The sequence below is a fragment of the Dasypus novemcinctus genome, chromosome 12 (genome assembly GCF_030445035.2).
Source record: "Dasypus novemcinctus isolate mDasNov1 chromosome 12, mDasNov1.1.hap2, whole genome shotgun sequence".
Lineage (NCBI taxonomy): Eukaryota > Metazoa > Chordata > Mammalia > Cingulata > Dasypodidae > Dasypus > Dasypus novemcinctus.
The window spans coordinates 89,277,963-89,302,012 of NC_080684.1; the positions used below are offsets into that span (position 1 = coordinate 89,277,963).

A 24,050-nucleotide genomic window follows, 5' to 3' on the forward strand; every position below is an offset into this window, starting at 1 on the left:
ACCGGGGGAGGAGGGGGGATTAAATAAATAAATAAATCTTTAAAAAAAAAAGAAACTATGGTCTTAGTTTTCAGTAACCACATGCTTAGTTTACATAAACTGTCTGTTTCTTATAACTAAGGTTATCCCTTCTCATCCTGTTTGTTTTGGATCAAATGTCTATATTTAGAAAGCTCAGCAAGTTTAATATACAAAGCAGTACATCTAACTCCCTAAATCACCTAGAAATGCTTTCTTGTATGCATAAGGTTCCTCTTTACTGACATATAAATAAGATATCCCAGGGAGAGAGATAAAAAGGAGAATTTTCTCAATAGCTGCAAAGTTAATATAAATGACTTTTTGTTCACTAAGATCAACTCTCAGAAACAGAAAAGTTGTGCAACACTCACAAAAAGAATAATTATTCGACAAATGTTGCCTGCCAATAATATCAGATAGTAATAGTTCCCATATAAAATATGCAAAAAACAAGCACATACCTGGACCAAAAAAAGTTCTGAATGGGTAGTAACAACCTTTAGGTTCATCAGGTAATTCTCCTGGAATGCTATGTAAATGGAGGTAGGTAGAAATCCTGCTAGCCTGAATGGCCACCAAATTACCACCAATACCTGAAACACAAGGAAAAACAAAGTAGTAATCCTCATATTTTAAACAACTTAAGACTAACTAAAAGCAAGCCTCTTTATGTCACATCCTGGGCCAATAAGAGAAAAAAAAAGGTTTTTTCTGAAATGTTGATTTATTTGATAGTGAGATAGATATAATATTCCAAAAACACAAAATAATTAAAGATTCATTTTTTTCCCCAAACCCAACTCACTTTCTGCTCTGGAAGCAGACCGGGGGGAAAAAAAATCTTTTTTTAATTACCATTACAATCAAGGTATAAAACTAAGTAGCAAGCTATTTCACATTCTCACCTTACTAGGAGCAAAATAGGTTGTACTTATTATATCAGGCAAGGTTTGATAATTTCCTTCTCATTTTACTAAAGAAATTGATATAAGGCACTAAATTATCCTCTAATATAGTCTGGGGAAGAAGTTTATGCTAAGTGGTGAAATTAATTCCAAAGATTGGTAAGCTGCTCTGAGGACAGCAGGACACCCAAACTTTCACCTTTGGTAAAGTATTGGAGAATGAGGGAGTTACCATAAAGGCAAGTAGGAAGAAAACAACTGAAATTTTCAAATTTTAAATGCTGATAAAGTAACTTTTTTAGAATACCTGGAAGCCCCAGACACAAGGAGAGTTCACATTCATCTGCCACTATTTTCCATAAGTCTCTACCAGGTACTCACTCATGAGTCAGACTGGCATCGGGCAGGAGACTTGAGAGAGCCAATCTTTGTGCCACACAGGCAAGGAACCCCACCTATTTCCAAATCCCCCTAGATTTAAACACTCTAGAAAGCAAACACTACTGGAGAAGGAGCAGGGATACTCCAGGCTCCTAAGTCAAAGATAAGTTGTTTCTGCAGGAAGAATAGAAGCAAAAGCTGCTGGCTGCTGGGGGAGTTGGAAAAAACCTTCCTTCTCAAAGCCAGCCCCAATGATACAGGGGCTGCCAAGTGGGGAAGGGCAGAAACATTGAGAAAGCACCACCCCTGAGGGCCACATGCGCAGGGACTCCCTAAGATTGAGGCTGGAGAAAGAGAACCTCAAACCCTACCCCAAGCCTTGCACTGAGTAATAAACATCTGCAGTTTATCACGGGAGGAAGAGGAGGAACACAGATGGTTAAGCCTTCCATGCTGCAGTCATACAGCACTCCAGGCTTCACACTAAGCATAAAGGAGCAGAGACCCCTGGTAAGACATTTACAATGAAGGTAACAACCACAAAACCAAACTCAGCTCAACTAAAGAGATGTACTTAATCCTCCATACTAATGACCCAAGAGAAGAAAAGGCATAAATAAAATTAGGCATATTATTTCTAGACTTAAGTAATATTTATCCCAACTTCTGATGTTCTTTTATATATAATGTCCATCACTCAACAAAAAACTACAAGGCACAGTAAAAAGCAATAAAGAAAACAGACCATTGTGGGGAGTAAAGAAATCAACAGAATTAAACCCAAGGATGACCCAGTGTACAAACTGCCTGATAAGAACTTTAAAATAACTACGATATAATATGTTATATTATAGTATCTAGTGGAAAAGGAATGCAAAATGCATTTGAAAATGGGGATGGGGAGCAGGTGTAATTCAATGGCTGAGAGCCTGCTTCACACGTACAAGGTCCTGGGTTCAATTCCCGGTACCTCCTTTTTAAAAAAGGCATTAAAAAATGGGGAGTGGATGTAGTTCAGTGGTTGAGTGCCTGCATCCCATGTATAAGGTCCCAGATTCAATCCCTGGTACCTCCTTTAAAAAAAAATGAGAACTTAGATTAAAAGTAAAAACATGGAAAAAGATACTACTATGCAAACACTAATGAAAAGAAAGCTAGCGTGGCCATATCAATATCAGAAAACAATAGACATTAGAGCAAGGAATATTAACAGGGATAAAGAACACTTAAAAAGGCTTAAGGAGCTCAGTCCATGAATATAACATAACAATCCTAAGTGTGAATGCACTTAGAAATAGATCTTCAAAATACTGATAAATCTGAATGGAGAAATAAATAGACAAATCTGTGTATGAACTTAGAGATTTTCACAATCCTCTCTCATTAATCAATGAATTATTTCATATGGCTCACTTAGGAGGCAGTTGTTATATTATTTTCCAAAAAGGAATACTTTAGACATAAGTTAGTGACAGTGCAGTATAGTGGAAAGAGTACCGGTGTTACAGTCCAAAGATCTAATTTGAGTCTCAGCTCTACCACTTACAAGCTTTGGTACCCAGTCCCCATGAGTTAGCCTCTTTGAGCCTTTGCTACATCCTTGGCAAAATGGTAATTGAAGTTACCAGTTCTAAACATTGTTTTTATAATCCTTAGATTGCTATAAAAACATAAGTGAAACCCAAATTAAGGGTAAATTTATCAATCAATGAAACTTAGCTGGACCATCCAATTAAAAATTATAGCCACCTGCCTTAGCATTCCTAATTCTCCTTACTCTGTCCCACGTTTTTCATGTACGTAACACTTTCTAACATATCCTTTTATTTATATATTTATGTTTGTGGTTTATTGCCTATCTCTTCCCAACTAGACTGTAACCTCCATTTGTTCCCATTAAATATACTGGGGAGGGAAATTTGGAACAAGAAGAGCTAGAGAAGAAGTCTGTCTAATAAGGTGTCTGAACCAGGTGCTAGAAACAAAAGCTTTAATGATATCAAAGAGAATCAGAAGGCAGCAGTACTTTGGTCAGGACTATCATCCATTATTAAGCCAAGTTACCTGGAAGCAAGACAGATCCCCCCCACCCCCCAAATAAATGAGGTGAGACTATCTTGTTTTTTTTGTTATAAGATATCCAGTTGTTGCTGGATGATGAGTTCACTGCTTGGCAATTAAGGATGATTATCAGGATGCAGCAACAGGTAGTATACTAGCAACCTCCAAATCCAAACAGTTATCTGGGGTTCACATAAGTATTATGCCCAGAAATTTAGGTTGAGTGGTTTTGTTAAAAGTCAGTCACTATTTATATACTGCCTAATACCTAGTGATGTTTTGGCATTAATTCCATTTTAATAAAGCTAATTTGTTATTGTGGAGATAAGAATTTAATATTTTTAATCACAGAAAAAAATTTAAAGTAGAGAAACAGGAAAAACATGAAACTTGCCCCTTTGCTTTTAATCTGAGAAATCGATCTATTTTTGTGCCAACGCACCAAAAATAAAGCCATTTAAATATACACTTAAAACTGAAATAATGAGTCTTAATGTAGCTTCATATTTCCTCATCACCTCTCTTTTAGTAGATAAAATACATTAAAAGCAAATGTTTAGGATAATTTGAGATGCAGTTCATCATAAATATGTTTTAAAAATGCATCCCAGAAAAATGTTCTGAAGGAAAAGAAATTTCCTTAAAAAAACATGTTTAAAAGCAAAACAAAGTCACATTGACTAGGTAAAATAATTAAGGCACACAAATGCAGAATGCTTTTCTCTGCAGAGTTCTGAATCTAGCTCAGACAATATGGTTTGAATTCTGAATCAACCACTTACTGGCAGTGGCTTTGGTGATACTTTACATCTTAGAGCTCAGGTTTTTTAACTGAAAAATGAGGATAATTTAGTATCAACCTTGTAAGGATATTGTAAGAATTAAATAAAATAATGCATACATGATAGACGCTTAGCACAGTTTTTGAACGTGGTAACGGATAAACAAATGCTAATGAATATTATTATTAATAATAAACAATTTGTACAATTAATGTGATTTTGACTTGTTTTAATTGTAAGTCCTAAAATTTAACTTGCTAGAGTATTTATTGATCAGAGTATGCCTAGGAACTGTGTTTCTTTTCAATTGACATATTATTTTGCTTTAAAAAAAATAAAAGAGGGAAGCAGATGTGGCTCAACTGACAGAGCACCTTGCTACCATATGGAGGGTCCAGGGTTCGATGCCCAGGGCCTCCTGACCCGTGTGGTAAGCTGGCCCATGCGCAGTGCTGCCACGTGCAAGGAGTGACATGCCACGCAGAGGCGCCCTTGTGTAGGGGTGCCCCATGTGCAAGGAGTGCGCCCCACAAGGAGAGCTGCCCCACATGAAAAAAGCACAGCAGACCCAGGAGTAGCATCACACTCATGGACAGCTGATACAGCAAGATGACATGGCAAAAAAGAGAGGAAGTTTCCCAGTGCCGCCTGAGAATGCAAGGAGACACAGAAGAACACATAGCAAATGGACATAGAGCAGACAGTGGGGGGAAGGGGAGAGAAATAAATTAATTAATTAATCTTTAAAAATAAAGAAAAATGAAAAAAAGAAAAAAAATCACTTGGGGCTCATTTTTTCTTTTTGTAGGTTTACAGAAAAATCTGTACTCCCCATTATTAATAATTAGCATCGGTACATTACAAGTAATAAATGAATATTACTATAGTTGCACTATTAACTATAGTTTCTGGTTTACATCAGAGAACTGTTTGTATTGTGCAGTCCTGTTTGTTTTAATTTTTGTCTAGCAACATATATGCAACCTAAACTTTTATCTTTTAATCATGTTCAAATACATAACTCGATATTAGTGTCCATATTTTTAAAAATCCTTTAAACTATCTTCTTTCAATGAATTTTCCACTAGAAGTTAGTGATGACTATAAAAATTCCAAGTTTTCTAAATATGAGCTTAAAATAAACAATTGGAATAAAATATTGAATACTTGGCATGTGTTGGTACTCATTTGATAATAGTATGTAAACAAGGCCAGAGACATATCTCTAACTGGAAGCAAATTTACAAATACATATTCAAGAAAAGAAACTAAAAGAGTTAAGACTATTTATATACAATACAAAGCACCTTTACAGTTACTGGCAACCTCGGGGTAGACCAGTGAGAAACAGCCTTATTTTGTTCCATGGATTTCTCTGCAGGGCTTCCAAAAGAGAGAAAAATCTAATGTTAACAATATTTAAAGCAGAGCAAACAACTGCACTCAGATATATTTTCCAATACCAGAAACTTGCCACAGGAGTGCTTGAATGGCAGACTTCATCTTCATTTTCTCTGGGGATTCTCTGAGAGTTAATGTTCTTTTGGTATTTTATTTGACATGGAATGCCTCGATGAAAATGCAGGAAGCATAAGCTATTAAGCCTGAGAATATCTACTCTATCTGCAACTTCCCTTGGATTGAATTTGGAACAAAAAACTACTAATGATTCTTTTCTAAAAACCACAAAATTGTTGGTACAACTCTATAGAACTATGTTTATCATTTCTTTGTTACCATGTAAAGGACTAACATGATAAATAAAGCCCTTATAAAAAATCAGTTTATCATTTTCCCCTTCCCCACACTCCCTGATCTGCCTTATCCCGTAGTCCAGGAAACAAAGACATAGCTGATGTTATAATTGCACCAAACTCAAAATAAAATGAATTGAGACTTTAGGAATAATTTTTCCAGATACAGCAAATAAATATTTTAAGTAAACCACATAATTAGGGAAAGTCTTAGCCTTCCATGGTCTCAACATAATTACTAGTTAGATTTTTAAGCTATAGCAGAATTATTACTTTGAAATAACTTCCTTCAATATAACAAAATGCTTTCTTGTTATCATCCATGTATTATGTTTCTACTAAGGGCTACTCTATCAGCATTTCTTTTAAATCACTTAAATTCTACAGAGAATAAGTGTATTACTAAAGCAGTGGAGACGATCTAAAGATAGTTTCACATAAATCAATAACATTAATGAAAACAGCTCGTCAATATACCAAATAATTGGTGAGAGTCCTCAGTAGCCTAAGAACTAATTTTAGGTACCTATGCTAGAGCAAGCTCAGTTGATAATTATAAAGTTCGATAGTTAAACTATAATCAGGTTTATCTAGGAGTTGTTTTAAAACCCAAATTCATGTTTTGCTAAATATAGACATATATATTTCCAGCAAATGTTAGCACTCACACCATAGAATATATCTCAAAGCGTCAGAAATTCTTTTGGCTATTTTCAAGGGCACCTAAAGTGAAAGTTCATTTTCTTAAAAAGTAAATGTTTATAATTGACCGCACAACAGATCGAGCACTTTGCATATAAATCTACATATTTTGGCCACCTCTATATACCTCTGTGTTTTCACCTCTCCTCCCTTCAAGACTACTTATAAGGCAGGAAGAGATGAGAGGTGGAGGCGTCTTTGGGACATGGAGCTGCCCTGGATGGTGCTTCAGAGGCAATCACCGGACATTGTAAATCCTCACAGGGCCTACTGGATGGAATGGAGGAGAGTATGGGCCGTGATGTGGACCATTGACTATGAGGTGCAGAGGTGCCCAAAGATGTACTTACCAAATCCAATGGATGTGTCATGATGATGGGAACGAGTGTTGTTGGGGGGGGGAGAGGGGGGGTGGGGAGGTGGGGTTGAATGGGACCTCACATATATATTTTTAATGTAATATTATTACAAAGTCAATAAAAAAAAAAAAGAAAAAAAAAAAGAAAATGTTCAAAAAAAAAAAAAGACTACTTATCAGAACTCACACGCAGGAATGACTCTCAGTTCCACAAAATGCAGTGAGGATGGAGGAAGCCTCTCCCATTTCCCCATACATTTCAGAAGGAATACTCGAAATCCCCTCATAGTGAAGGCACTTTCATCTAAATAAAGGCATATGTACTCACCTCCCAAGTCCCTAATTCAAGACTCTTTACCACTTTCTTCCCAAATACCCTTGTAGACAACGTAGTGAACTGTTGTGGGAAACTGTCTTACCTGTTTCTTATTGTAAATGTTACACCCCTTCTATTGTAGATGTTGCAGTTGTTCCCTATTATTGTAAATGATGTTGCAGTTCTAATAGCAAACAGTTGCTTGGTAGTTTCCAATAAATACGAGATAGAAACTAGGGTTGAGCTCTCAGTTCCAGAAGCTGTGAGTCCCCTGGTCCCATCTTTATTTCCTCTTTTGTGTCTCTCTCCCTGACCCTTATTTCATAAAGTTCTGCATTGCCTGCCCTTAGAGCCAACCTATTGTGAGCTGATTGCAGCAAGTAGTGCCCAACGTGGGGCTCAAGGGGAAGAAGAATTGCTTTGAGTGAAACTAAAGGTGTTCTTATGGTGCAGAGCCCCAAGTGGTTTAGAAGGCCTTACAAGTCCTCGGTGAGTAAGGACACTCTCGGGTATTCTAGCAGGGTTACAATGGGAAATGGGAGACAGTTCAACAAAATATCGCCCTTATGTCTGTCTCCTAAAATAGCTCCTTAAAACAGGAGGGGCCAAGGCCAGTGAGCCTCATATTTTAGAACTCTTACAGATTATAGAAACCACTTTGACTATTGTTAAATCTATTTTAGAACCCTTACAAACAGAAGATGAGGAAGAGAAAAATGAAAATAGAGAATGTGCGGAAGTTTCTCCTGAATATTTTGATGATACTAAATCTAAAGTTGTTTTGCCTTCAGCTCCTTCATTAACTGATTTTAGAAAGTCACTTTCCCCTCCATGGACACCTCCTACCCCTCCTATACCCAGAGACGCTCAGCCAAAGTTTTCAGCTTTACAACAGGGCATTTTACAGGCTAGAAAGGAGGGTGACTTGGAGGCGCTTCAAATGGCCTTTCAGCTTACCATACGAGAAAAAGCTTCCAGGGTTGATCCTCAAAACCCGAATGGCGTTTACAAGTTCACTCATGAACCCTTCCCATTTAAAATTTTGAAAGAATTAAAAGCAGCAGTGCAACAATATGGTCCAAATTCTCCTTTTATCTATGGTGCAGTGCAAGGTCTTACTGAAGGCTCTAGGCTGATTCTGGCTGACTGGTCTGCATTGGCACACATCACCCTAGGGTCTGGAGAGTTTTTACAATTCAAAACCTGGTGGACAGATCATGCAGAGACTCGGGCTGCTCATAATAGAGCCCATAACATCCCCATTTCCTTGGATCAGTTAGTGGGGGTGGGGAATTGGGCGGGAATAGATCAGCAATTAACAATGGATGATCAAGCCATCGCAGAGGTTCATTGCTGTTGCTTAAGGGCATGGGAAAAAATTGAGGCTAAAGGCCAGCCTCTGGTGTCATTTCAAAAAATATTACAAGAACTTAAAGAACCTTACCGACTTTATCGCTCGGTTACAAAAGGCTATCAAAAAGTAGGTCAATAATTTAGAAGCTGCTGATACTATTCTGCAGCTAATGATTTACGAAAATGCCAATCAGGATTGTCAGAAAGCTACTGGAATTATGAAAGGTAAAGTGGATTTGACTGGATATATTAAATTGTGCCAGAATGTAGGGATGGAGGGCCACTGTGCTACAATGATGGCTCAGGCTATGGCAGGGATGAAAATCAATAAGAGGGGAAACGGACTTTGGCCCAGTGGTTAGGGCGTCCGTCTACCACATGGGAGGCCCGCGGTTCAAGCCCCAGGCCTCCTTGACCCGTGTAGAGCTGGCCATGCGCAGTGCTGATGCGCGCAAGGAGTGCCGCGCCACACAGGGTGTCCCCCGCGTAGGGGAGCCCCACGCACAAGGAGTACACCCATAAGGAGAGCCGCCCAGCGCGAAGGAGGGAGCAGCCTGCCGAGGAATGGCGCCGCCCACACTTCCCGTGCCGCTGACGACAACAGAAGCGGACAAAGAAACAAGAAACAAGACGCAGCAAAAAGACACAGAAAACAGACAACCGGGGGAGGGGAGGGGAATTAAAGAAAAATAAAAAAATCTTTAAAAAAAAAAAAAAAAAAAAAAAAAGAAAATCAATAAGAGGTTCTCTGGAAAAAGTTTTAATTGTGGAAAAATAGGTCACATGAGAAAAGATTGTCAGAAAAGGTCTGAGGGAAAACAATGCTGTTTGGACAGAATATTTCTGCTCTGAAACCACCTGAGTTGTGTCTATGCTGTTGTAAAGTAGATACAACCCCAGATATTGGTCCTTTTGAGGGCTAAAGAGACCCACAGGTTCTATGGTCATGACAGATGGGGTTCACTGCCATGCCAGTTGGCCCTTCTTTGGTGCTGGTGTTTCTGCATGATGGAGCTGGACTCAGATGGGATCTCTTTTCACAAGACTTTCATGCTACTTTTAAGATATATCTAGGGGATTTGAATCTCTGGACTGACAATATATATGATAGCCAGGCCCTGAGCCTCAACAGTCTTCAGCTCCTACACTCTGATTTATTGGACTTACTCCACTCAGCTAACATGGAGTTGAAGAATGTCAACCACCACACCATGGAGCCTAGAGTGCCTACAACTGAAAGCAGAAGGACTGCATCCAATATCCATGTGGAATCTAAACCCCCTCTTGACATAGATGTGGAATGGACTCAACCAAGCCAAGGTCCACAGGAAGGAGGAATACAGTAAGGATTAGAGTGGACTTAATGATATCCTATTCATGAACTATTGTGGTTAATAATCGAGAAAATGTGGCATTGATGTGGAAAAAGTGGCCATGGTGGCATCTGGGTGCGGGGAATGGGAGGAAGAGCTGTGGAGGCATTCCCAGGACTTGGAGTTGTCCTGGGTGGTGCCCCAGGGACAATTGCCGGATGTTGTATGTCCTCCCATGGCCCACTGGATGGAACGTGGGAAAGTGTGGGCTATGGTGTGGAACACGGGACATGGGGTGCAGCGATGCCCGGAGATGTACTCACCAGACGCAATGGATGTGACATGATGATGGGGGAGAGTGTTACTGTGGGGGGAGTGGTGGGGTAGGGGTGGTGGGGGCGATTTTTTTTTAATGTAGTATCTTTTAAAAAAATGAATAAAGTGAGTAGAATTTGGGAAAAAAAAACTATTAAAAAAAAGAAAGAAAGAAAGAAAATCATTGGTCTAGCCTATGTCGGTCTAATTATCATAAGAATGGCACCCCCTTGTCGGGGAAACTTCCAACCCGCCTGCTCCTGGCCGGGCTCAAACAGGGGGCTTTCCTGGTTCAGCAGAGCAATCCCGGCACTCCCCAGTTCTCCGCAGTGCCCTGGACTGCAGGAGGTGCAGCCGTAGATATTCCTATGGCAGAACTAGTTATTCTGCTTCTAAGAGACACCCCTGTCCATGTAAAAATGGGAATAAAGGGACCTTTACCAATTGGCATGGTTGGACTTCTTGAGAGAAGCAGTCTTACATCACAGGTAGTTAGGGTACCTACAGGAGTAATTGACTGTGACTGTCAAGGAGAGATTGTTTTGTTTTCATGCTAAGTCTGATGGGGCCTATTTAGCCAAATTAATAAAATTAGTACAAAATTTTTATCAAGGTGTTCAAAGGAATTTTCGGTTTTGAATCAATAGCTTACTTCTGAACTTCAAGTCTTAGCATAGTCTTAAAGAGTAGTAATCCAAAAAATGTATGTTAACTGTCTGTCTAAACTGCTAAATAAGAGCTTAAATGCATTTGTTGCTAGGTTATCCCAACTGGTTGTTGATTACTAATAAGTTTTCCAAGGACAAGCTTGCATGTTACAGGCAACATGATTCCAGAAGAAATCCTAAAAGCAATAAAACCTAAGATGTGAAATGGAGAGCTTAAAAAACAAAGAAAAAAAAAAAACAGCTATACCAGAAAAGTAAGAATTACGAGTCAAATTGTAAACTTTCTGTTGGTGTGTTGTAATTGTTTTTTTTTGTCTTTGTTCAATGTCAATGTATATTTTAATACCTCTGGATGGTATAAATACTCTGAAAGAGCTCTATTCAAATGGCCAAAAAATTAAATAAGCGCTTATGTTATTAACTATGTTTGAAGTGTTAATGAGATCTCTATAGTTGTAAGTCTTGATTAATATAATTACTATAAGTCTCTTCACAAAAAAATAGTTCTTGCTTAAATTGAAATGAATAATTTTTCTTCACAGGATAAAATGAAAGATGTAAAAGTTAAGCAAATATTGAAAAAGATAAAAAGTTTGTGGGAATGCTAACTGAAATGTTATAAGGTGTCTTTTTAAAATGGTTTTATAAAATCGGAAATGGAGATATGTGGGACAGAACTAGTATGCATATAGCAAGTTGTAAAAGTATTGTGGGTAGCATTCAGTGAGATAATGTGTTTTGTAAAAGTAAAACAAACCTGAATGAATAAAAAAAGTGCAAAAACTGTGTGAAAAGGCCAACAATGGACTTCTGCAGTTCTTTAAGGCTTTCTGCCCTGGCCTGATGCAATGAATCCTGCTGCTTATAAGAAACCTGTGGCAGTGACCCTACTAAGAAACATCAGAGACAATGGTATCTTAAGGGCCTGGAATAGGCCAACAATTGGGACAAGCTGTAAGGTCCCTGCTACTTTATCAGATTATTAAATGTTTGGTTGGGTAAGACAAGACTATACTCTATGCTATAATTCATAAAGTACAATATTTTCTCACGTTAAAAGAATTTGTGAGAGGTTGATGTTGAACAATTCCAACAAACTTGCGAAGTAACCACTAGAGCTAAGGCCGACCCCAGTGTGGGACATGACACCCGGGGATGAGCCTCCCTGGCACCGAGGGACCACTATCAACTACCAACTGATGATGCAACTGGAAAATGACCTTATACGGAAGGTTCAATGCGGATCAGCAGAATATCCCTGTCTACATAAAATAACATGACTTTAAAATGCTGTTTGACTTAATGTAAGGGGGAAATGGAAAGGAGAAATGAGTTTATATGGCTACGAGTCTCTAAAAAAGAGTCTGGAGGCTGTCAGAAGGATTGCCCTTGTGCACAACTGAGCGGGGTCTGAGAGACAGATAGAGCAGATACAACCCCCAGGTATTGGTTCCTTTGAGGGCTAAAGAGACCCATGGGAGTTATGGTCATGGCCGATGGGGTTAACTACCAGGTCAGATGGCCCCTCTTTGGAAATGGTGTTTATGTGTGATGAATCTGGACTCAGATGGGATCTCTCTTCATGGGACTTTCACGCTAATGTGCTGGAGGTGCAGTTGGTGTTGGGGTTTGGGATATATTTGGGGGATTTGAATCTCTGGACTGACAGTGTGATGGCCAGGTCCTGAGCCTCAGCAGACTCCAGCACCTACAGTCTGATTCATTGGACTCACCACACTCAGCTAAGATGGAGTCGAAGAGGGACAACCACCACACCATGGAGCCTAGAGTGATTACAACTGAAAGTGGGAGGATTGCATCCAGCATCCATGTGGAATCTGAGCCTCCTCTTGACATAGAGGTGCAATGGACACAACCAATCCAGTGTCGACATAGAAAAGGTGGCATTGGATTGGGAAAAGTGGACATGGTGGCTGATGGGTATGGGGAAAGGCGGGAGGAGATGAGAAGTGGAGGCGTCTTTGGGACATAGAGCTGCCCTGGATGGTGCTTCAGGGGCAGTCACCGGACAGTGTAAATCCTCACAGGGCCCACTGGATGGAATGGGGGAGAGTATGGGCCATGATGTGGACCATTGACCATGAGGTGCAGAGGTGCCCAGGGATGTGCTTACCAAGTGCAATGGATGTGTCATGATGATGGGAATGAGTGTTGCTGGGGGGGGGGGGGGAGAGATGGGGTGGGGGTGGTGGGGTTGAATGGGACCTCATATATATATATATTTTTAATGTAATATTATTACAAATCAATTTAAAAAAAAAGAAAAAGAATTTGTAATATTGTTGGAATACTAAAGATCTTTTATCTCTCCCTGAGATGTGTTAATGGGAAAGGTCCTTCATGGGAGTAGGAGGACCTTCAGCAGGCTGCTTAAAAAAAAAGGGGGGGGGGGCGCGGAGAAGGTGGATATTGACTTAGCCTGTGAATTGGATGTGGCCAGTACAAACATTGGCTTTGGGTGGGGTCTGTGGCAAAGGCAACATTCTAATTGAGTACCCCTCAGATTTTAGTCACAATTGTGGGAAGGAGCTATAAGTACAATATAAAAAATTTAATTGTGTGCAGCATAGGAAGCCCTGCTGAAAGTGAAAGGCTTAATCCAACAGTGTCTGGTTACTCTGAATACTGACATCCCTATCCACGGGTGGATTGCAAATACTAACAACAAGACAGAAATGATGGACTGTTGTGAATCACTCTCCATGGGGGAGAGATCTGTGGAAGAACATCTGGGACACCTGCCAGCAGTGACAGGTAACTGCCTGTCATGTTCCTGCCCACTCCTCTAACATCCCTCTCAGGACTGTTGAGGCAGATGCCTCATGAAGATTCAGAGCCATGAAATTGGGACCTGAGAGGAAGCAGAGTGGCTTCACTGGAAAAGTGATCATCATGAATACCAGATCTTGGGGTGCCTAATGCCGCAGTTCCTGCTGCCTGCTCTTCAACAGCTTGTGGCCTTAATGCTCACGTCAATGACTGTGACATCAGCACCCTCCTGCTCCTGGAAGGGGCAAAATATGCTTTCACTGCTACAAACCCTGCATCGGGACTCTTAGAACAAGCCAGCTATTGTTTTCTGCCTGAAAAATGAGTCCTCACAATGATGGACTAAGTTTAAATTCAACACTGAGTTGTGACCCCAAGTTCAGTAAAGAGGCTAAGAGCAGGACCAAGGAAGGCATTAAAATTATGTGATAAACTTCCAGCTGCCCCACAGCCCAAAATGGGAAAGAATGTCATTGCTTATGCCTCAAACTATGCAAATTGGGGAAAATGAGGTCATTTTTGATCAAGTATTGGCCTATATAGTCTTGCTGGTAGGAAGTCTTAAGCCTAAGAAATGAAAGTTTATTCACTAAATGTCTACTAGTTGGAAATCTTATTGTTTGTTGTTGTAGAATCTACGGTAGTTATGAATTATGTATAAAATGCTTGAATACTAATCAGAAATTTACTAATGAAACATTGTGTACTTAGTGACTTAATGAACTGTAAGTGATATATAAATGTACCTTAATATAAATCTGTTTTAAGTTTGAACAATCCTGGAACTGAATATACTGAGGAAAAAAAATACGTATTTTTCAAAAACTTAAAAGTGAAAATATGCAGGAAGCTTTGTTAATCAGTAAAACGTCATTTGTGTAGACTTTGCTAAAACAAAGGGGGAGGTGGAATGTGGGAGAGTATGGGCTATGGTGTGGACCATTGACCATGGGGTGCAGCGGTGCTCAGAGATGTATTCACCAAATGTAGTGAATGTCTCATGATGATGGAGGAGACTGTTGTTATGGGGGAAGGAGTGGGGTGAGGGGGGTGGCGGGTATATGGGGACCTCATATTTTTTTAATGTAATATTAAAAAAACAAAAATAAATAGAAAAAGCAAAGGGGGAAATGTTGTGGCAAACCGACTTACCTGTTTATTATTGTAAATGCTACACCTGTTTTATTGTAGATGTTGCAGTTCTAATAGCAAACAGCTGCTTGGTAGTTTCCAATAAATAGGAAGTAGAAACTGCGGTTGAGGCTCTCAGTTCTAGAAGCTATGAGTCCTTGGGTCCCATCTTTATATCTTCTTGTGTGTCTCTCTGACCCTTATTTCATAAAGTTCTGCATTGCCTTCCCTTTGAGCAACCTATTATGAGCTGACTGCAGCAGTGAACAACTAGAAAAGTCTCCAAATTTTCTACTTCCTTCATCCTGTTATGCATTCTTAATGAGAGTAATATCGCCCTCAAGGGGATGAAAATTGGTCCTTTGGATTAAAAAAAAAGCACTTTGCTCATTTTATGGATGAAACACAGATATGCCTAAACTGATAAAAAGAATATATCTGTAGTATTAAAATTTTATGGAGGATACATTTAGGGGAAAAAAAATGTTTAAAAGGGCTCTTTTGGGGGCAATGACTGAGAAAAAAAAAAAATTGCAAAACGATTGCCTATATTAGAACTTCCCAGTCATGCCCAAGAATGCCTTGGATGGGTCAAAGGTGTGTGAAGATACTGACCCTCTCAGGTCCCTGCGTGGGCAGGCCAGGCCCCAGGTGGTCAAGCCCCCAGGCTGGTTGCCTCTGGTTACAAGGGGCCTTCCTCACCCTAATGAAGACACAACATGGAAAAAGTAGGAAACCTGTTCCAGACAAATGAATCTATCTCCTTTCTTGGAATAACTTTAGCTTTAGTTGAAAAGCCCTTCATCTTAGATTCTACTTCCTACCCCATATTTCTGTCTTTTTGCTTTTCTTACCACATCAAAGTAAGGGGCTTCCTTTTTTTCCAAGACTAATATTTTTCCATCTACTTTGTAGCCCATCATTTCAAGGACCTTACTCCTTCATTACTCACCATCTCTCATGCATTCTCAATCTGTCCTTCTCTATTACTTTATCTCTTTTGCCAATAAGCATACCTACATCTTTCCTATCTTGCAAGTTATCATTTGGACTTACAGGTATTATTCTAATTCTCTCCTCTTCACTGTTAACCATTTAATAAGAAAGGTACAAGTGCTACTTCCAAGACTTTAATTTTTATTAAGTATTTGATAGATACAAGAATATTTATAAACTATATGCCATAAAGAATCATACTATAACAAACATCTGTATACCCATTCGCAAGTTTAAGAAAAAGAATACAGTTATTACCCTTATAGTTGAAGTACCTATGTGCCCCTCCCCAATCCCATAATCTTCCTTCCCCATCAGAATATCTATTTGTATTTTTCATTTTTTTGCTTTCCTAGATATTATTGCCACAAATTATGTGAACTCAAACAATATATTTAGCTTTGTTTTTGAACTTTATAAATGGAATAATTTATCATACATTAAATTCCTGGGATTAATCCGTTATGTGAGATAAATTTTTATTATATAATATTCTATTGAGTCTTTTAATTCCTTGCAGTTTAACTAATAATCCATTCAACAAAAAATGAACTCTCAAATGACCTCATAATAATTGAATAAATATTCCCTTATCTTCTTTGGCTACACTAACTTAGCTCTCATCCCTCTTCTAATCAATTTGTATGTAACTCACCTCTTCTTCTGCCCATAAGATTTTCATTCCTTGGCTTGCTAACCTTCCTTTTTTTATTTTTATTTTTAAAAAGATTTCTTTATTTCTCTCCCTTCCCACCCCGGTTGTCTGTGCCGTGTCTATTTGCTGCATCGTCTTTGTCCGCTTCTGTTGTTGTCAGCGGCACTGGGTATCTGTGTTTCTTTTTGTTGCGTCAGCTCTCCATGTGGGCGGCGCCATTCTTAGGCAGGCTGCACTTTTCTTTCCCACTGGGTGGCTCCCCTTTGCGGGGCGCACTCCTTGCATGTGGGGCTCCCCTACACGGGGACACCCCTGCGTGGCACAGCACTCCTTGCGTGCATTAGCACTGTGCGTGGGCCAGCTCCACACGGGTCAAGGAGGCCCAGGGTTTGAACCGCGAACCCTCCCATGTGGTAGATGGACGCCCTAACCACTGGGCCAAGTCCGCTTCCTAACCTTCCCTTTTAAGACCAAAAAAGCTCAATCTATCCTTCAACCCCTAATTATCCTCTAAGCAGATAATTCTAAACTCTGTATCTTTACTCTGATCTGCCCATCCTGCTCTAATTCTATATTTTGAACTGCCTTTTTCAAAGCAACTTAATATTAGACCTAAATAAAAGGTCTATAAATCTTGTCTATTATTACCGTTCAAGAAAATTCCCAATGTGAAAATCAAAACAAAAAGACACAGCAGGGAAGCGGACTTGGCCCAGTGGTTAGGGCATCCATATACCACATGGGAGGTCTGCAGTTCAAACCCAGGACCTCCTTGACCCATGTGGAGCTGGCCCACGTGCAGTGCTGATGCACACAAGGTGTGCCATGCCACGCAGGTGTGTCCCTGCACAGGGGAACCCACGCGCAAGGAGTGCACCCCATAAGGAGAGCTGCCCAGCGTGAAAGGAAGTTCAGCCTGCCCAGGAACAGTGCCACACACATGGAGAGCTGACACAACAAGATGATGCAACAAAAAGAAACAGATTCCCGTGCCACTGACAACAACAGAAGCGGACAAAGAAGAACACGCAGCAATAGACACAGAGAACAGACAACTGGGGCGGGGGGTGGGAATAAAAAATCTTTTTAAAAAAAAAAAAAAAGACAGCAGAACATAAATTGTATCACAGGTACCAATGTGTGGTCAACTAATGTGTGCTCAGGACAAGATATTTAGTGTCACCTTAACCAGAAGTACTGCATATTGTTCTTATACTGGTTTTCAAACAGTAATTGTAAACTTCTGTTAGGGGCTTATATTTTTTGGAACCATTTCTCTTATGAATGTTGGTTCGTTTAAAATTTATAACATTTCTATAATATAAAATAACTTGACAGTAACATTCAAATGAAATAATTTGAATTATGGAAACTAATATCAAAACAGATTGCCAACCCAATATAATAAAAAATGTCACAAATTACTTTCAGAGGACCAGAGGTAAAAACAGTGATTCTATATGCATTTTATTAAAATAAATTCCTCAAATCTATTACCTCTAAAATAACTACACCTGAGAAAGAAAACATCACAAAATTTACCAAAGTGTAAATTCATCCTGTGTAAATATTGAGTATAACAGTTTTACTCAATATTGAAGTACAATAGCTAGAGACTTTTAATTTTTTTTTTAAGTGTGTTTTAATTACACTGATGTCTAAGAAAACAGACCAAGGAGGAAAAAATGCTGAGAAACCAATTTTAAACCAATTTCTCTAGTTACAAGAGAAACTGTTAAGGAAACTAATAAATGTTGGCACCACTGCTAATTTTTTATACAAATAGCAGGAACCAATTTTCTATTTCTTTGCCTTTTTAAAAACGTACCACACCAGTACCACTTAAGAGTATGAACTATTTTGGTTATGATCTAAGTTGTGTTATTTAACAAAATTTCCTCAGATTCAGTGACATGTAGTTTGCAGCAAAGATAAATGTGTGCTTTACTCATGCATTAATTCATTCAACCATTATCAGATCCGAATGTGCTAGGCAATATTTAGAGAGTCATATAAAAAGGAAATGACTATGCAGCATAAATACATATTATTTTAAAAAGTGCTAACTGTACTGTGTAGAAACAGAAAGAGGGCAATTACTTTGCAGAAGAGGTGACATTTTAATTGGGTCTTGAAGGATGGGAGCAGGTTTCAAAGTTAGAGTTGAGTAAGACAGAACAGCAAGGATAAGGGCAAGAAAGAATAAAGAGAAACCACATGAAGATATTTGAGAATGAAAAATTCAATAAAACTACAATTTTGAGAGTTGGTGGAGTACTGGAGAAATGAGACCAGAGAAGGTGAATATAGGGGCTATTAAGCCTAGTATGTTATGCTAAATAACTTGTACTTTTTTCTCTAGAAAACAAAAACTGCTATTCTTAAACAAACAAGGGACAAGATCAGCTTTGTTAATTGGAAAGAGAACTCTGGCAGCAGTGTGTAGGATAGATAGATTAAACTGGGTGAGAAAAGGGATGGAGAAGCAATTTACGGACACGTACCCTGGTAAGAGATAATGGACAAAAACAGGGATAATGGAGATAAAGTTTTGATTCAAAAGATATTTCAAGAGCAGATAATAAACAAATTAGGAAGTAGGGGATATAAGGGAGAAGGAATAAGTGACTCCGGGGTTCTTGTCACAAAGAACTGACACAGGGAATGCAAAAAATGGGGCAGGTTTGGGGAGAGGATAATGAGTGGAGTTTGGGGCTTTAGGTCTTCTACATGGCAATAACCAGTTAAAAGTATGGACCAAGAAATAAAGACATGGGTCAAGACTACATATAACTAGGTGAAGCCATTTGACTACATAAGACAGTGATTCTAAAATTTTGCATGCATCAATTCTGATTAAGGAGGTCTGAATTGGGGCCTAAGAATGTATATTTCTAGCAAGATCCCAGATGATATTGCTGATCTGAGGTCCACACTTTGAAAACCTCTGGACCAAACAACATTACTTACAAAAAAGGTAGAGTGAGAACAAAAGATAATCAAGACCAGAGTCCAGAAAAATGCAAACACTTGAGATTAGGTAGAAAAGAGGAGCCAATAAAGGCAAATGATAAAGGATTTTCAGAGAACTAGAACGAGAACTAGGAGAAAATAGTGTCCTTGAATCAGGGAACAGCGTTACAAAAGGGGAATATTAAATAAAATCAAATAGTTGAATGGGATGAAGAGAGAATATAAAGCATTTGTCCATAACCTATTGTTAATGCTTCCAAAAAATATCAGCATGTCCTTAGAACAATAGCTCATACTTTCAGAACCCTACCTCTCTGCCACCACAGGATTTCAACCCTCAACAAATGCCAAAGCTATTCCAAAATGGTAGAATATACCCTTCATTTAGAAAAGTCCTCCGAACAAGATGGTATTCCTACCTAAAATCTTCCTAAAATAATTTGTCTTCAATTCATTTTTACTCTGAATTTTAAAACATAGCTCTAGAAAGCAATGTCTTTATGTTAGAAAAAAAATTTTTTAATAGAATCCCATTCCTCCTGGGTCTTCCTAGTCCTAAAACACCAACCCATCACACACTGCTTTCTAGATAAATAATAATATTTTACATTAAGAACATATTTATCTTCATACATACAGATTTTATACCGAAAAATAAAATAAAAAAGACAACCTAGGTAGTATTTTAACAACACATTGAATATATTCCATTTAGTTTCATAAGCTAGGAAATAGGAAAATAAATGTTACTGAAAATAATTCAATATTCATATTATAAAAATAATAATACTTGGGAAATCAGAGTTTTGGGAAATACCACATGTGTATTCACCTGATACACATTCTAGTCAAAGTCTGCTTTTAATGATGTAAGTTGATGAACAATGGGAATATATTGTGATTATGATTTATAGAAGCTTTATAAGGTTTTATTAAATAGATTCATCAAAGACTTTCTTTATTGCTTGAGCCGAAGACCTACTACTTAAGACCAAATATGATTTCCCCTATGTTTTCTTTGAGAAATTTTTTAAAAGTCCCCTTTCCATAGACAATAAATATTATTTAGATCAAATGCTTGAACTTGTAGTTATAACAACAGTGTCAAAGTAACAGAACCTAGGAGAGACTGAGAAATAGATTGGAGGGGACTAAGAAACAAATGAAGGAGAAGTGTGATCCTGGATAGGATCCTAGAACAGAAAAACGGTATTATTAGAAAAAGTGGTGAATTTTGAATACTATTTTTAGTTTCATTAACAGTATTTTGCTGGTGTTTTTTCTATTGTTGATAATTGACTATAGTAATGTAAGATGTAAGCATTAGGAAAAATGGAATGAGGGATATAAGAGAACTCTTATTTTTGCAACTTTTCTGTCAAACTAAAATTAATGCAAAGTAAAATGCTTTTAAAATGGCTATTAAAATTATGTTTAAGCATGTAAATAAAAACATGAACATACTGAAGAGAATAAGTGAAGATATAAAAATGAACCAAACATGGTCTTGTTGCTTAATGTATTCAGTTTCTGTTTGAGGTGATAAAAAATGGGGATAATTGATGTTGGTGATAGTGGTACAATATTGTGAATGCAATTAATACTGTGGTTAAAATGGGAAATTTTAAGTTTTATAGGTGTTAATGACAATAAAAGTCTAAAAAAATGAGCTAATTGGAACTTAGAAAAAAGTACAATATTTGAAATGAAAATTTTACTGCATTAGAGTAACAAAGAGATACTAAAATAGAAAAGATCAGTGAACTTGCAGACGAAGCAAAATAATCTACACAAAATGAAACACATGGAGCAAAAAAGATTGAAAAAATTTAGAGTATCAGGGACATGTGGTACAATACCAGATAGTCGAATATATGTGTAAAAGGAATCTCAGAAAGAAAGCAGTGAAAATAGAGAAAAAAGAATAGGTGATGGTTGAAAATGTTCAAAGTTGGTGAAAACTATCAATCCATTGATCTAAGAAGCTCAAAGAACTCTGAACAGAAAAATAAATAAATAGAAGAAGACCTTCAAGACACACCATAATAAAAATACTGAAAACCATTAATAAAAGAAAATTCTTAAAAGCAGTGACAGAGGGAAGCAGACTTGGCCCAGGGGTTAGGCCATCTGTATACCACATGGGAGGTCCGCAGTTCGAATCCCGGGCCTCCTTGACCCGTGTGGAGCTGGCCCACGTGCAGTGCTGATGCACGCAAGGAGTGCTGTGCCACGCAGGGGTGTCCCCACGTAGAGGTGTCCCCATGTAAGGGAGCCCACACGCAAGGAGTGTGCCCCATAAGGAGAGCTGCCCAGCGCAAAAGTAAGTTCAGCCTGCCCAGGAATGGCGCCACACACACACAGAGAGCAGACACAACAAGATGACACAAAAAAAAGAAACACAGATTCCTGTGCCACTGACAACAACAGAAGCCGACAAAGAAGAACATGCAGCAAATAGACACAGAGAACAGACAACTGGGGAGGGGGCAGAGAAATAAATAAATAAATAAATCTTTTTTTAAAAATAAAAAATATCAACAGGCTTCTCGTCAAAAACTATTTAAGTCAGGACACAACAGAGTGACAACTTTAAAGTACTGAAAGAAAAAATTTGCCAATCTAGAATTCAACACCCAGTGAAAAAAATAGAGAAAAATAAAGACTTTTTAAGATAAAACTGAGAAAACTCACCACCTAGCAAAGCGACACTACAAAAAGCATTAAAGGAACTTTAGGTAAAAAGAAAAGACTACTATATGGAAATCTGGATATATACAAAGGAAAGAAGAGTGAGGAAATTGTAAATATATGGGAACATAAAAGACAAATTTTCTCATTTTTAATCTCTTAAAGACTACACAAAGCAAAATAACAATTTACAATAACATAGGATAATAATTTATAATAATTATAGGATTTATAACATAAGTAAAATTATAGGATTTATAACATAAGTAAAATATATGACAATAAAAGCACATAAGAGTGGAGAGGTAAAAATTCACTAATATAAGTCTTTTATTCTATATGCAAAGTGCTGTTGTTATTTGGAAGTAGACTGTGAAAAGTTAAGTATGTATGTTAAAAACCCTAGTTCAGTGGTTCTTAAAATGTGGCCTGGGAAGGCCTGGGACTCAGTGAGGTCAAAATAATGCAGGGGTAAAAATATCTATTCAAAGTGAAAAAGAGACCAATAGATTTTAATTAGAGTATAAAAATGTCATAAAAGTAGATTTTTAAAAAGGCATTAATAAGGTTTCATATTCCTTATTTAAACTAACTTGTAAAATGACTATCATTTGGGGAGCAGATGTGGCTCAAGTGATAAGGCCTCCGCCTACCATATGGGAGGAACTGGGTTTGATCCCTGGGGCCTCCTGGTGAAAAAGAAGAGAAAGTATGCCTGTGTGGTGAGTCAGTGCCTGCGCAAGTGAGTCACGCAGCGAGATGACACAACAAAAGAGAGACCAAGGGGAGAGTCAAGGTGAAGCACAGCAGAAACCAGGAACTGAGGCGGCGCAGCTAACAGAACCTCTCTCCACATCAGAGGTCCCCAGGATCGAATCCCGGTGAATCCTAGAGGAAAAAAATGAGAAGACCAAAAGAGAAATAGATACAGAAGATCACATAGCGAATGGATAAAGACAGCAAAAACAACAAGGCGGGGGGGAGGGGGGAGAGAAAGGGGGGAAAATAAATAAATAGATCTTTAAATAAAAGACTATCATTGGTTTTCTGGTGAGGTATTAGAGATGAATAGCCACAACTATCTGAAAATACTATTAAAATATTCCTTCCTTTTCCAACTACATATCTGGGTAGGCTGGATTTTCTTCATATACTTCAATTAAAACAACATATACGGGGAAGCAGCTGTGGCTCAATCAGGTGGGCTCCTGTCTACCCTATGGGAGGCCCTGGGTTCACGTCCCAGGGCCTCCTTGTAAAGGCAGGCTCGCCCACACAGCACAGAGTGCTGCCCAGCCCGCAGCTGCCACAGAGAGCCGACTCAGCAAGGTAACAGAACAAAAAAGGGAGACAAGCAAAAACACAGAAGAGCACGCAGTGAATGGACAGAGAGCAGATAGCAAGCAAGCCACAAGGGGGGGAGGGGAAATACAAATAAATAAATACAGACACAGAAGAACACACAGCGAATGGACACAGAGCAGACAGCAAGCAAAAAAGCCACAAGGGGGGGAATGTAAAAAAAAAACACAACAACAACATATACTAGCTATCTTCTATTAAGCCAGATACTAATGAGTTTTGCAAAAATTTAAATAATTTTACTTTTCTCTCTAAATTCTTTTGCTTTGGAAAATATGATTATATTACATAAAAATAAATAATTTATGTTAACATTAATGGGTTTGTGATTTTTGAAAGAATAAATGTTTTAAAATTTTATCAGTTTTAATTTCAAATATGGTAAATAAAAATTGATATATCCTTGGAGCAGATGTGGCTCAAGCAGTTGGGCACCTGGCTCACACATGGGAGTTCCTGGGTTCAGTTCCTGGTGCCTCCTAAAGAAGATGAGCCGACACAATGAGCTGATGCAAAGTGCTGA

The 24,050-nt window shown here is 38.4% G+C and overlaps 1 protein-coding gene across 3 annotated transcripts in view; it reads right to left on the reverse strand.

Moving 5' to 3' along the window:
* Positions 1-24,050, reverse strand: part of SLC41A2 (solute carrier family 41 member 2) — a 174,122-nt gene that overhangs the window by 52,904 nt on the left and 97,168 nt on the right. For 2 of the 3 annotated variants that reach the window (XR_009188336.2, XM_004446785.5), the window contains exon 9: positions 483-614. Coding sequence is in view for 2 of the 3 variants with exons in the window: in XM_004446785.5 (XP_004446842.1) it covers positions 483-614 (132 nt within the window). In the remaining variant the exon portion in view is untranslated. Of the gene's footprint in view, positions 1-482; positions 615-17,949; positions 23,054-24,050 lie in introns of those variants that run through there. The other variant, XM_058308663.2, reaches the window with a different exon arrangement.